This window comes from Protopterus annectens, chromosome 2.part0, assembly GCF_019279795.1.
Source record: "Protopterus annectens isolate FY-2018-M chromosome 2.part0, PAN1.0, whole genome shotgun sequence".
Lineage (NCBI taxonomy): Eukaryota > Metazoa > Chordata > Ceratodontiformes > Protopteridae > Protopterus > Protopterus annectens.
In genome coordinates this window covers 1319129684-1319142609 of record NC_056728.1, presented here as the reverse complement: position 1 = coordinate 1319142609, position 12926 = coordinate 1319129684, and the positions used below count along the sequence as shown (strand labels likewise).

General features: G+C 44.1%; 1 protein-coding gene across 2 annotated transcripts in view; it reads right to left on the bottom strand.

Annotated features, from left to right (window-relative positions):
• The window catches only part of TMEM33 (transmembrane protein 33), a 943213-nt gene that overhangs the window by 508753 nt on the left and 421534 nt on the right, over positions 1-12926 (bottom strand). For both annotated transcript variants that reach the window (XM_044061509.1, XM_044061510.1), the window contains exon 4: positions 4439-4506. In XM_044061509.1, the coding sequence (XP_043917444.1) occupies positions 4439-4506 (68 nt within the window). The remainder of the gene's footprint in view (positions 1-4438; positions 4507-12926) is intronic.

Sequence of the window (12926 nt, the reverse complement as noted above, 5' to 3'; positions counted from 1 at the left end):
AGAAAGACTGATGTAATGGCGTCAGCTGCCTGCTTTTATACCCCTGATGACCTAATGTCATGGAAGAAGCGACAGCATCCGACGCAGAAATACCAAGACTCTGGTATTCGGGCCAAATGAGGGCTACCTGCAGGCAGATAACCCAAGTCTGATGACTGCAACAGTGAAACACTAAGAACATCATGTTACTCTTTTAGCTTTCTAAGTTTATAAAATCAATATTTAAAGTGGGTTTCCAAATTTTGGGCCTTTGTTCCCCTCATTTTTATTTTTTTGTCTAGAGTTATTGCACTAAGAGGTTGAGGTATGCCCTCACTGTTTACAGGTTCATAGGTGTGTACTAGGCTAATGGCCCTGGAGCCTTTACAAGCCTAGCCCATTAAAAGGTACCCTTTGCATTGTGCCGTCCGACTTTAGCTCCCAGTGCCTCTATCCAGTACAGCCACTGGAGTGATCCCCTGGGTGAACTCTCTGTTACCCATCCACTCATAGAGATTTTTCTTGAAGAGGGTTAGTGAGGCACTCTACTTGACATGAACTGGAAGCTTACTCCAGAGTATGGGTAGTCTCTGGGTGATGAACCTGTCCCTCCAGCATGTTCTGTTGACTGTGGTAATAAGGTTGAGATCTCTGGAGCATCTGGTGTGGAGGGATTGGGATTTCTTTAGGTATAGCATTTCTAGCAGGGCTGGGTCGGACATGGCTTTTGCAAGTCAAACAGAGTTCACCTCTAAGTAGACGATAAGAGACAGAGAATAGCTGAAGTTTCTTGAGTCTGTCTATGTAGGACGTGTGTTTAAGGTCTAGGATCCTCTGTGAGGTACTTCTGTGGCCTCTCCAGCTGTTTCAGTATCTGGTAAGGTACATGCTAAATGAGGCATTATACTCTATGATTGGTCTAATGAGGTACAAGTAGAGAGGGATAATGAGACCTCTTTCTTCCTGGATGCAAAACCCTTGGTTATGAGATGTGCCACATAGAAGGACTTTCTGACCACAGTGGCTATGTGGTGGTTGAAGGAGAGGTTGCTGTCGACTTGGGTGCCCAGATCTCTTATTACACCTTCTGTGTTCAGTCGGCTTGCATTGACGTGGTAATTAGTGGGAACTGAGTTTTTACCAAAGGGAATGATAATGCATTTTTTGGCATTAAGCTTAAGGCCATGGCTCTGACACCAGTCATTGGTCTCAGTGAGACCTTTCTGCAGGATGTCAGCATCACTTGGGGAGTTAATAATGGTTCCCAGCTTGCAGTCGTCTGCGATCTTGGTCAGCCATAGTCCCTTCTGCATTGGCCTGGACATCTGAGAAGTAGATGCCAAAGAAGAGAGGACTCAGGGCTGATCCCTGTGGGACTCCACTCGTGACCGTTTGGCAGTCTGAGATGGAATCTGCTACTTTCACTCTGTGGGTCTGGTCTGTGAGCCAATTTGCAACCCACTTAGTGATATAGGGATTGATGCCTATTTTGGTGAGTTTATCAATAATTCCCGAGTGAGGAATGGTATCAAAGGCCTTGGGCAGATCGAGGTAGGCTGTATGCACTGCCTTACCTTCATCCACAGCCTTGGTGACTGCCTTGAAGAAGTCAACCAGGTTAAGCAGGCAGGATCTCCCTTTAACAAAGCCAAACTGCATGGGGTCTAGAGTTTGGAGATTGCCTATATCCTTGTTAAGCAGGTCCATGATGATGCTATCCACGGCTTTACATAGACTGGTCAAGCTAATGCGGCAATAATTCCTAGGGTCTGTTGTCGCTCCCCCTTTATGGAGAGGGATGACTGTGGCAGTGCACCATTCTGTAGGGACAAAGCCTGAGGTAAGGCTGTGATTGAACAGAGCACACAGATGTGGTGCTAGTTAATTTTGTAATTCATGTAGAACGCAGTCAGGGACATTGTCAGGTCCCATGGATGCCATATTTTTGGCCTTGGAAAATGCAGCTTTTACCTGTGATGCAGAAATGCTGGGTACTTGGCATTCGTCTGGTACTGTGATTGGGCCTTTGGGGGGGGGGTAAAGTTAGCGCTGAATCTGTTGGCAATATCTGTTGGTTCAGTATAGGAGGTATCGTTGTGCAATAACTCAGTGAAAATCTGGGTATTACCGGGGAGGTTTCTGATCTCTGTGGTTGTTTTTAGTGTCTGCTGCAAATCGGTCTTCATAGCAGGCTTTAATGAGGGATCTCAGCTTCTTCTTGTGGCTAATCAGGGAGTTTTTCCAGTCTTGGGACTTCCTTTTTCAACAGCTTCTTCCTTCTGTTGCAGAGTTTGTTGATGGCTGGGGACCACCAGATTGACTTCTGATATTTGGAGGATAGTGTCTTGGTTCTATTTGGTATGGCTCGTCCCATGCATTTATGTACGTATTCGTACAGTGCATTGGTGTATGACTCGGCAGTCATGCAGCTATCTTCCATTTGCATGGGAGCCATGAATTTAGAGCTCAGGCACCTAAGCAGCGAGACATTTCCCTATGGTACATATGACTGGGTTCACATGGCTGAAGTGACATTTAGCTGCAGAGAAATATTGCTGTTTGGAAATTCCCTGTGGCAAAGATAAGAATATGTTCCCATGCCCACAACTTTAATAACCAAATGCACAGGGGGAAAACAATGTCCATGGTCCCTAAGGGAACATGAGACAGCAGGCATCAGCAGCAGGCTGGCCAGAGGGCAAGTCAGTGGCAGTAAAAATGCAGTGCACACTGTGCAGTGCCTTTATAATTGGTGTGTGTGGACTCTGCCCCCTTCATAGTGTCTAGGGAACATTACCTAAAATGCATACTGGAGCATAAATGTGACTACAGCAGCCTGCAGGACGTCCTCCTTACTGTAGCACACTTCTACATGCTGTAGTTACGTAAGTATGTACTGTACACTGAGCACAACACTCATTACTTCTTCTGCCACCATGCATTTGGTTATTAAAGCTGTGAGCAAGGCAGTGTGTGCTTCTCTTTACCCACAGGGAATTTGCAAACAGCCATATTTCTCTGCAGCTGAATGTCACTTCAGCCACATGTCCCCAGTCAAATGTACCACAGGGAAATGTCTCACTGCCTAGGTGCCTGAACCTGTGAGGTTAACCACTGTTTTCAGGAGCCCAAAGTTGGCTTTAGAGAAGTTTTTCAGGGTGGTCACCTTTGCAGGGGGTGTGGGTGAGATACATATTTCCATGGTGATTAGTTTGTGGTCAGATCTAACCAGGGAGGAGTTGACTATTGGTGTAGAGCAATGGCCTCCCATGTTAGGGATAACCAGGTTGAGGATGTTGCTTCCTTTAGTGGAGTCAGGTTGATCTGGTCCAGGGCATTGGAATTGATTAATTCCAGGAATCGTTGCGCTAGTGAGTTGGTGCATGAGTAATTTTCCCAGCTGATGGAGGGGTAATTGAAGTCTCCCAGAATGAGAGTGTTGGGCTGGACCTTGATAGTTTCCAGGGTGCTTAGGAACACGGAGTGAGAGTCTAAGGACATGGCTGGGGTCCTACAGCAGGCTATAACCTTAATCACAGTCTTACCCAGTGTTAGTTGCACCTGAAGTATCTCAGATGCATTATGTTGGGCTACTAGTCTGGCAGTGTGCAGATCCTTTATGAATATGGAGACACCGACTTTGGAACTTCTGGCCATGTTCCGAGGCTGAAAGGTGTGGAATGAATTATAGCTTGGCAGTGCAGGGATGCTTTCTGCCTCTATAAACCAGGTCTCCATTAATGCACAAATGTCGACGTTCTCCATTTTGAGGTGGGCTTCTAGCGAGTGCATCTTGAGATTTAGACCTCTAGCGTTGAGCAGCATGACTCTCAGATTGCATTTGTTTGTGCTGTTACGGTGGAAATTTGGTTTTTGGAACATCGCCTAAAAATGCTGACCTACTCCATTCAATGCTTTAAAAGAAATGACCTAAAACCTTGACACTCATGCAGACAGACATGCACACAAGAGAGGTTTGAAATCATCCATCAAAACTGATAAAAATAATTGTTGGCTGGCAAAAAACAGAAAGAATCAATCACTTCTAGGACACAGCCTTAGAATTTGAAGTTCCCACCTATAAGTCAGTTTACAAAGAGTCACTTCTTCCTTGGCATCAATTTTTAATTACTAAGCCTTCTACATTTCTGCACATGCTGTCCTGTACATCTATAATACCCTGGACTTGTCAATGCTATGTCACTTTCTAGAGATTTAATTCCAAACATTTTAAAAAGTCCAATGGTTAAAAAGGGCTGAGCATCATATGAACATTAAATGCTATGTTGCAAGTTTTACTTGTTAATATATAAATATTTCAATGGAAATATAAAAATAAAAATTACGAATACTTTATAACAAACATTCTCAACAAGTAGATGTATTTTCTGTTTAATTCCAGTAAAAAAAGACATCAGCAACTAACAAAGAAATAATTAAATTCAGTCAAGCAACTTACATCAAGCACCTTTTTCGTATATGTGGTCGCATGGAGCAAAGAAAACAGGAACACTGGAAAAATACTTACTGAAGTTAAAAGTTAAGGCAAAGAATTTTAAGAACTTCTGCCAAAATTAATATTAGCATTCAGCGTGCATGTTAAATATGCTTTAAATGATCCTACAATGAGCACTTCATAAATTTACTGTTAAAACTACTCCTGTGCAGTCATATTATATATTAGACAGACCCAAAAGACATTGGAACACTCCCATCAACGGATTTTGAAAGGATCTCCTGCAGTGGTAGGAAGAAATTATATTTTCTTCAAGTGTCATCTCAAGCAGCTCTTTAAAAAATGTCAGGTTTTTCATGTTTGCAGAGGCATACCCTACTAGCCCATCCATACATGGTGAACCCAGGCTGTGGTCGGATGGCAAGAAAACTCCACAAGTTCCAAGTAGACTGTCTAATTCATCTGCAATAAAACACATTAATCACAAAATACAATATGGTTGCGTTAGGAATCCAGCATACTGTAGATGTTATAGTGGGTTCACTGTTACAGTACTGATAAGGTAAAGTTGTGTACACTTACCATAAATGTAAATGTTCGAGTGTATTCACTGTTGCAGACATCACATTTGGGATATCTGCTTGCAGTAGCCCTCAGTCGGCTTGATTATCAAAGTTTTGGGTCCTGCGTCGGTTGCTGACTCATCTTCCATGATGCCAGGTAGTCAGGGGTATAAAGCATGCAGCAGACGCCATTACATTGGCAGACTCCTGAAATTTTTGTAGTTTCAGAACCGAAGTCTTCAATTAAGTTAAGTACCCTGTTGGGGAAACTTTTTCTTGCTCTAAACCGATGTCAGTAAAAGTTAATAATTGTATTTCTTGTGGAAAGCAAATACCTCAAAGATTTTCATTCGTACTGCATTCCTTGCTTAGGCCCTGACCACGACGTACCTCGCTGTCTGTTTTGTGCCTTATTTAAACAATGAACTATTCATCTTTGTGCTTTATTTAAACAATTAACTATTCATCGTCAGCTTATTTACACTTCTAAATATTTTGGTACTTGGTTCAAATATCCAGATATGGCTTCGGTAAGCCACCCGAGTACCGACATTCTGAAAAAATGCAAAGATATAAAAACAGACAGACCGCATAGGTCCAAAGCTGCCAACAACGCTTCTCCTAAGCTAGTCGCCAGTTCGCTGTTACTCAGAGAGGTGCTTTTGCAGCCCCAGATACCCACTACTTCAGATTCGCAGGCCTCTACTGAGACCCATTTGGAGTCCGGTATGCCGAGAGATGCTTCAACTGTGGAACCTGCGGATGTCTCTACCTTGGATGGGTCCGGAGCCACTGTGCAAGCACCGGCTTCTGAGGGTGTATTCAGGCCTACTGACTTGCATATTAAACCAACGCAATCTTCTTCAAGGCCTAAAACTCGATCCATGTCTAGTAAACCGATGGTCAGGCCTCTATGCCTAAAAAACAAATGATAAGAATGGCTGAAGACCTTATTACTCTAATAAGGGGAAGCCACCCTTCCCCCTCTAAGAGACAGTACAGTTGTGTACCTACCATAAATGTAGATGTTAGAGTGTATTCACTGTTGCAGTCATTACTCTTGGGTTATCCTGCTGGCAGGCTACCCGCAGTCGGCCTGAATTCCAAAGTCTTGGTCAGGCGTCGGTTGCTGTCGCCTCTTCCCTGACGTCAGTGCGCCAGGGGTATAAAAGATTCAGCTGACGCCATTTTCTTCAGCTTTTCTTGCCCCAGATGTCAGGTGCCCCCATATGGGTAGGCTAAATAGATTATGCCAAAAAAACATGCATGCATGCACTAATGTAAACATTTCCTTCATCTACAAACAAATACACCACATAGGTTGTATAGAATAGTGAAGTACAGATAAGACCCAGCAAATGAAAGGGGGATGGTGGGAGGGTAACCCGGACTGCAACAGTGAATACACTCTAACATCTACATTTATGGTAGGTATACAACTGTACTATGTTCATCGTGATTCACTGTTGCAGTCATTACTCTTGGGTTGAATCCCAAAGCTGAGGATGGGTGGCTGGGCTAAATAGGATTAGGAGAGGCTATGAGGCCCTGCAGAACTGCAGTGGCAAAGCCTGCTCTGGATTTAGAGTAGAGAGGTAAGTGGTAGTGCTTTGTAAAAGTGTGCACTGAACTCCAAGTTTCAGCCTCTAAAATGTCTTTGGTTGGTACTCCTCTGAGGAAGGCTGCTGAAGTGGCTGCTGCTTCTGGTAGAATGTGGCCTAATGCCCTTAGGCACTGATTTGCCATGCTCTGAGTAGCAGAAACTAATGCAATGGCCTATCCATTTTGAGATAGTCTGTTTTGAGATAGCCTTTCCTTGTGATCCTGCATCATATGCCACTAAAATTTGCTTAGTCTTTCTGAAAGCTTTAGTTCTGTCCAAGTAGAAGCGTAGTTGTCTTTGTATGTCCAAAGAATGCAGAAGTCTCTCCCCCTTGTTCTGTGGGTTTGGATAAAAGGTAGGCAAGTGAATGGTTTGGTTAAGGGCCACACTGGACACCACCTTAGGCATAAATGTAGGGTTCGTCCACAGAGAAACCCTGTCTGGATGGAAAATGATAAAAGGTTCCACAGCCATGAGTGCCTGTAACTCCGAGACTCATCTTGCAGTGATTATTGCTAGGAGCAGAGCTGTTTTCCAGGATAAGAATTTTATATCAGATGTTGAAGCTGGCTCAAAAGGAGGCAGTGTGAGTTTTTCCAAGACATAATTTAGGTCCCATGCAGGTATTGGTGCTCTCCTTGGAGGTCTTATGCTTTTGGCACCTCTGAGGTACTGCCTTATTAAAGGATGAGAAAAGATAGGTGGTTCCGTATTGTATAGGGCTGAAATGGTAGAGGCATGAATCTTAATTGATGAAAAGGATAGGGCTTTGTCCAGCATCTCAGTTAAGTATTGTAAAATCTGAGGAATATTTGGTACAAACGTGTCAATTCCTTGTTCCTGGTTCCAAGCACAGAATCTTTTCCATTTTTCTGCATAAGATTTTCTGGTACTGGGCCTCCTGGCCTCCAAGATAACATCCATTACAGCTTTAGAGAGAGGAGTATTCTGAATGGCTACATTATCCGCCATGCTGCCAGATTTAAGGCTCTGAGTTGGCTGTGCAGGATCTGATTGTTTTGTTGGGTTGAGAAGTTTGAGGCGATGTTCAGGCTGGACCTTGAGAGAAGTTCTTTAGGATTGGGTACCAATGCTGGTGTGGCCAGTCTGGGGCAATCAGTATCATTTTTGGCTTCTCTTGTCTGACCTTTAGGAGTACCTTGGGGAGGAGAGGCAGTGGAGAAAAGGCATATACTGTTAGGTTTTTCTAGCTGAAAGATAGGGCATCCACTTTCCATGCTTGCTTGCGATAAATCCTTGTGCAGAATCTCTGTAGTTGGCAGTTGTGAGGGGGGGGGGCAAATAGATCTATGTCTGAGCACCCCCATTTCCTTGTTATCATGCTGAAGACTTGTGGATACAGTTTCCACTCGTGGGGATCCATGAGGTTTCTGCTTAGTTCGTCTGCCAGAGTATTTCTTTTTCCTGGCAGAAATTGTGCTTGCAAGTGAACCTGATAAGTCAATGCTGTGTCCCACAAAGTCATGGCTTGTCTGCAGAGGGGGTATGAATGTGTGCCTCCCTGCTTGTTTATGTACCACATGACTGTAGTATTGTCCGTCTTTATCAGTAATTGCCCTGGATGAAGTAGATCCTTGAAAGCTGTCAGGGCATTCTGAACAGCTAGCATCTCTTTTTGATTGATATGAAGAAGCATCTGGCTTGTGGGCCATGTGCCCTGAATACATTTTCCTGCCATGTGGGCCCCCCAGACATAATCTGATGCATCCGTTGTTAAGTGTCTGCCTGGCTGTGGGAAAGTGAATGGCTGTCCCTTGTTGTGGTGACAGGCCTATGCCCACCATCGAAACTCCTATTGCAGGCAGGGAATGAGGGTAATTAATGTTTCCAGGCTGTGGCAATGTTGAGTCCAAGCACTTTTTAGATACCATTGTAGTTTCCTCATATGCAGTCTGGCATATGGAATTAGCAGAATGCAGGATGCCATGAAGCCCAAAGCCTGCAGAATTTTTCTTGCAGATAACTGGGTCTTTGTTGCCAACATTTTGAAGTAAGAAGTCAGTTGCTTTTGTTTGTCTGGCATGAGATAAGCCATCTGGGCAGTTGTATTTAAGCTTGCATCCAGGAATATTATCTCTTGAGAGGGTACTAGTTTTGACTTCTTTTCGTTTACTGTGTACCCTAGGCAAATTAGTAATCTTTTTACAAACGCCAGATGCTTTAGTAGAATGTCTTTGTTCTCTGCTTGAATAAGGCAGTCAACCAAGTAAGGATATATTTTGAATTCCTCTTTGTCTGCAAAATGCAATTACTGGTGCCAGGCATTTTGTGAAGACCCTGGGCGCAACAGATAAGCCAAAGGGCAGTGCAGAGAATTGGTAGTGCATTGAGCCAGCTATGAATCTGAGGTATCTTCTGCAAGACTGTCTGATTGGGGCATGCAGGTATGCCTCTTTTAGGTCCAAACTTACGAGCCAAGCCTTCTTGCCCAGCATGGGCAGTAGCTGCTGCAGAGTCAACATTCTGAATTTTGGAACGTCCAGAAATGTGTTTAGAATAGACAAGTCCAGTATTGGTTTCCAGGCTTTGTCCTTTCTGGGCACCAAAAAAAGTCTCAAGTAAAATCCTTGTCCCTGCTCTTGCTGTGGTACTTGCTGAATGGCCCTCATGTCCATGAGGGATGAAACTTGCTTTTGTGCCTCTGCCCACTGATTGTGTGGCAGGTCTGGCATACCTTTTGCCCTTGGCAGGGTGTGAAAGTGGAACCTGTAGCCCTGAGACACTATGTTCAAGACCCATTTGTCCTGGGTAATCATGTGCCAATTTGGTGAAAAAAGTGCTAGTTTTCCCCCTAAGGGGGCTGCCAAAAGATAAGTGCTTGGTTCTGGCAGTGGAAAGTCATTGGGACTGTTTTCTGTATGGTTGTGATTTGTCTTCTCCGCTTTTGGAGGTAGAAGCACCCCATTGTTTAGGCCTGTATGAGCCTTGGGGCTGGGATCTGCCTCTGATGCATCTGTATCTGCCTCTTTGTGGCCTGTATGACACAGGAAAGGACCAATTCTTTGTAGGCCAGTTCCTACCAAATCTGGGTGGCTGTACCTGTAGAAAATTCTTAACTGTCTGCATGGATTTCGCTTTATCCTCCATTTTCTTCAACACCTCTTCTGCCTTAACACCAAACAAGTATCATGCTTTAATGGAGCATCCAATAATTTTGCTTTAACATGATCAGGCAGATTCTGTTCCTTTAACCAAGCATGCCTTCTAATGACAGAACCCGTAACAGCGGCCCTGCAAGAGGCCTCCAGTGAATCAAAACCACATTGCAAAGTATGCTTTCCCACTTGTTCAGCTGTATGCAATAAATCCTGCATTTCCTTGTTATCAGGAATTTGTCAACATTTTCTGTTTAAGCAGTGACATTAAGTATTGCTGATATTTAAGCACATGAAGCTGACAATTTAAAGCCCTTACAGCCAAGGTAGCAGAAGTGTAAACTTTTTTCCCCCATCTGTCCAGAGCCCTGGAATCCCTATCAGAGGGGACGGGGTTTTTTGCAGCGGAAGCCTTGACCCCCTTGGGACCCTGAGATATAGTTTCTGGGTCAGCAGCAGGGTTTTTATATAGAAATTTGTGAGAGTCTGGAACCCTGTAATATCTGTCTGGTTTAGCAGGTGCAGGGGTAAAGAGTCGGGGGACAGGCAGGACTCTGAAAAAACATCATCTACAATGTCTAGAACAGGTGGAATAGCAAGAGGTCTGTGCTGAGGTAGTAAAAGAAAAGTCTCTGAGCCTTTTCTTAGATTCTGAGTAATCTTGGCTCTCCCAATGAAAATGCTCCCTTGTGGTATGCAGGGTTTCCCCAAAAGAATAATCCTCAGGAGGAGAGGCTGAAGGAATAGATTCTTCAGCATCAGAATCCTCATAGGGAGGAAAAGAGTATACCTGTTCAGAAGAGGAGTCAGAGGAAACTGAAACCTGATCAGAAGAGTCATATTCTGTCTCTTGCCTAGGCCTCTTATCAGGAGGGGGATGGGAACCCCTGATCAAAGTAATTAGGTCTTCGGCCATTTTAAGTATCTGTTTCTTAGGCATGGAAGTCTGTCCAGGAGAATGCTGTACTTGTTTCTTTGTCTTTAGAGCTGTTTTAGTCTTTGAAGCTGAGGTAGGCTTGACATGTAATTGTGTAGGTCTGAAAACACCCTCAGAAGCAAATGCCTGCTCAGCGGCTCCGGACCCATATGAGGGAATAGTTTCTGAGAGTTCAATACCTTGAGTATCCAGAGGCCTAGTCGGCTCCACGTGGGAGTCGGAAGCGGCCTGTGGCTCTGAGGTAGCGGGCGTCAGGGGCTGCGAAAGCGCCTCACTGAGAACCGGCGACTGGCCTAGCAGGGGCCACGTCATCAGTTTTGGACCTTGGATGCCTGTCCTTTTCCTTTTCCTTGCGCTTTTTATAAATTCCGGTCGTTGGCTGTTCTGATGGCATTATATAATTAAACCTTCGGCCAAAGTAATGAAAGGCAAAATCGTACCGACGCTTAATAGTGCGTTGGTTAAATCTAGCACAAAACCGACAGCTAGCAATGTTGTGATCAGGGCCTAGGCAAGGAATACAGTAAGAATGAAAATCCTTATGAGGTATTTGCTTCCCGCAAGAAATATAATTGTTAACTTTTTCTGACATCGGTCTGGAGCAAGAAAAAAGGTTTCCCCAATGGGTTACTTAGCTGTAATGAAGACTTCGGATCTGAAATTCGAATTTGAAAATCTCAGGAGTCGGCCGACTGGCACTTGCAAACTGCTTTTGCTTCGGGCACTGCGCGGCAAGAAAGACTGAAGAAAATGGTGTCGGCTGCATCTTTTATACCCCTGGCGCACTGACGTCAGGGAAGAGGCGACAGCAACCGACGCCGGACCAAGACTTTGGAATTCAGGCTGACTGCGGGTAGCCTGCCAGCAGGATAACCCAAGAATAATGACTGCAACAGTGAAACACAATGAACATCTAGGACCGAGTTTCCTTATGATTCTTCTGATCAGGATTCTGAAATTTCTGTTTCCTCTGATGACCAGGATTTACCCTTATCTATCTATGAGGATTATGATGCAGAGGACTCTATTCCCTCTGCTTCCCCTCCACAGGGCTTCTCTTTTGGTGAAACCTTGCATACTCTTAGGGAGCATTTTCACTGGGAAAGCCAGGATTGCTCTGACTCTAAAAACAGGCTTAGGGATTTCTTACTCCTGCCTCAACACAGGACTTTAGCTATCCCCCCTGTACTGGACATTGTTGATGATGCCTTCATGGAACCTAGCTTGGCCCCTGACTCTTTACCTCCTGCTCCCAGAAAACCTGATAGATATTACAGGGTTCCCGACTCTCACAAGTTCCTTTTTAAAAATCCTACTGTGGATCCTGAGACCATTTCACAGGGACCCAAGGGCATTAAGGCTACTACTGCCAAAAATCCTACCCCCTCTGATAGAGATTCCAGGGCACTGGATAGATGGGGTAAGAAGGTATACACTTCTGCAACCTTGGCCATTAGGGCCTTAAACTGCCAGTTTCATATGTTAAAGTATCAGCAGCATATTACTGGATTGCTTAAACAGAAAATGATGTTGATTCCTGACTGTGTTGAAAATGAAGATTTACAGGATTTCATACATTCTGCTGAACAAGTTGGGAAACATACTTTGCAATGTGGTTTCGATTCACTAGAGTTACGAAAAACATCACTTGGCTACGCTACAGCTTTGAATCCCTGACTGATTGCGTTACAGCAGGGATCAGGAAATTTGCCCTTTCCCTACTGTAGTGCGATCTCCAAGATGGTATATATAATTAGCAGGGGGTATGCAAAAGCATTTTTTTTCTGCTGCATGCAGGTATTTGTATTTATTTTCCGATGGTAAATCATATGGGTTTCAACAATCTGTCCGTTCAATCATTTTACATAAATCAGCTATGCAAATGCCCTTTCATCTGGATGTCACCATGTGTACGGCATAAGAGATCAACCTGCCAGCACCATCTTTATTGCCTTATTTCCCTGTCTGTGTCCAGTGGTCTAGGCTATGACCAGCACAAGAGCCAGCCAGGTTTGGGATTACCTGATTTAAAGGGCTATTTCAGAGCTACACACTTTCCTATACATAACATAAGCAGAAAGCTATGGTTCAAAGTGGAAAGTGATGATGATGAAACAGAGGTGAAGCTCACGAAACAAGGAGAAAGTGGGATTTTGGATGCAGATACTTAAGGAGAATAACAATATATATACAGAATATGATATTCATAAAGTAACAGAACGTGTTCTAAGAATTACGCCAACACAGGAGTGGAGAAAGGAGATTCTGATTA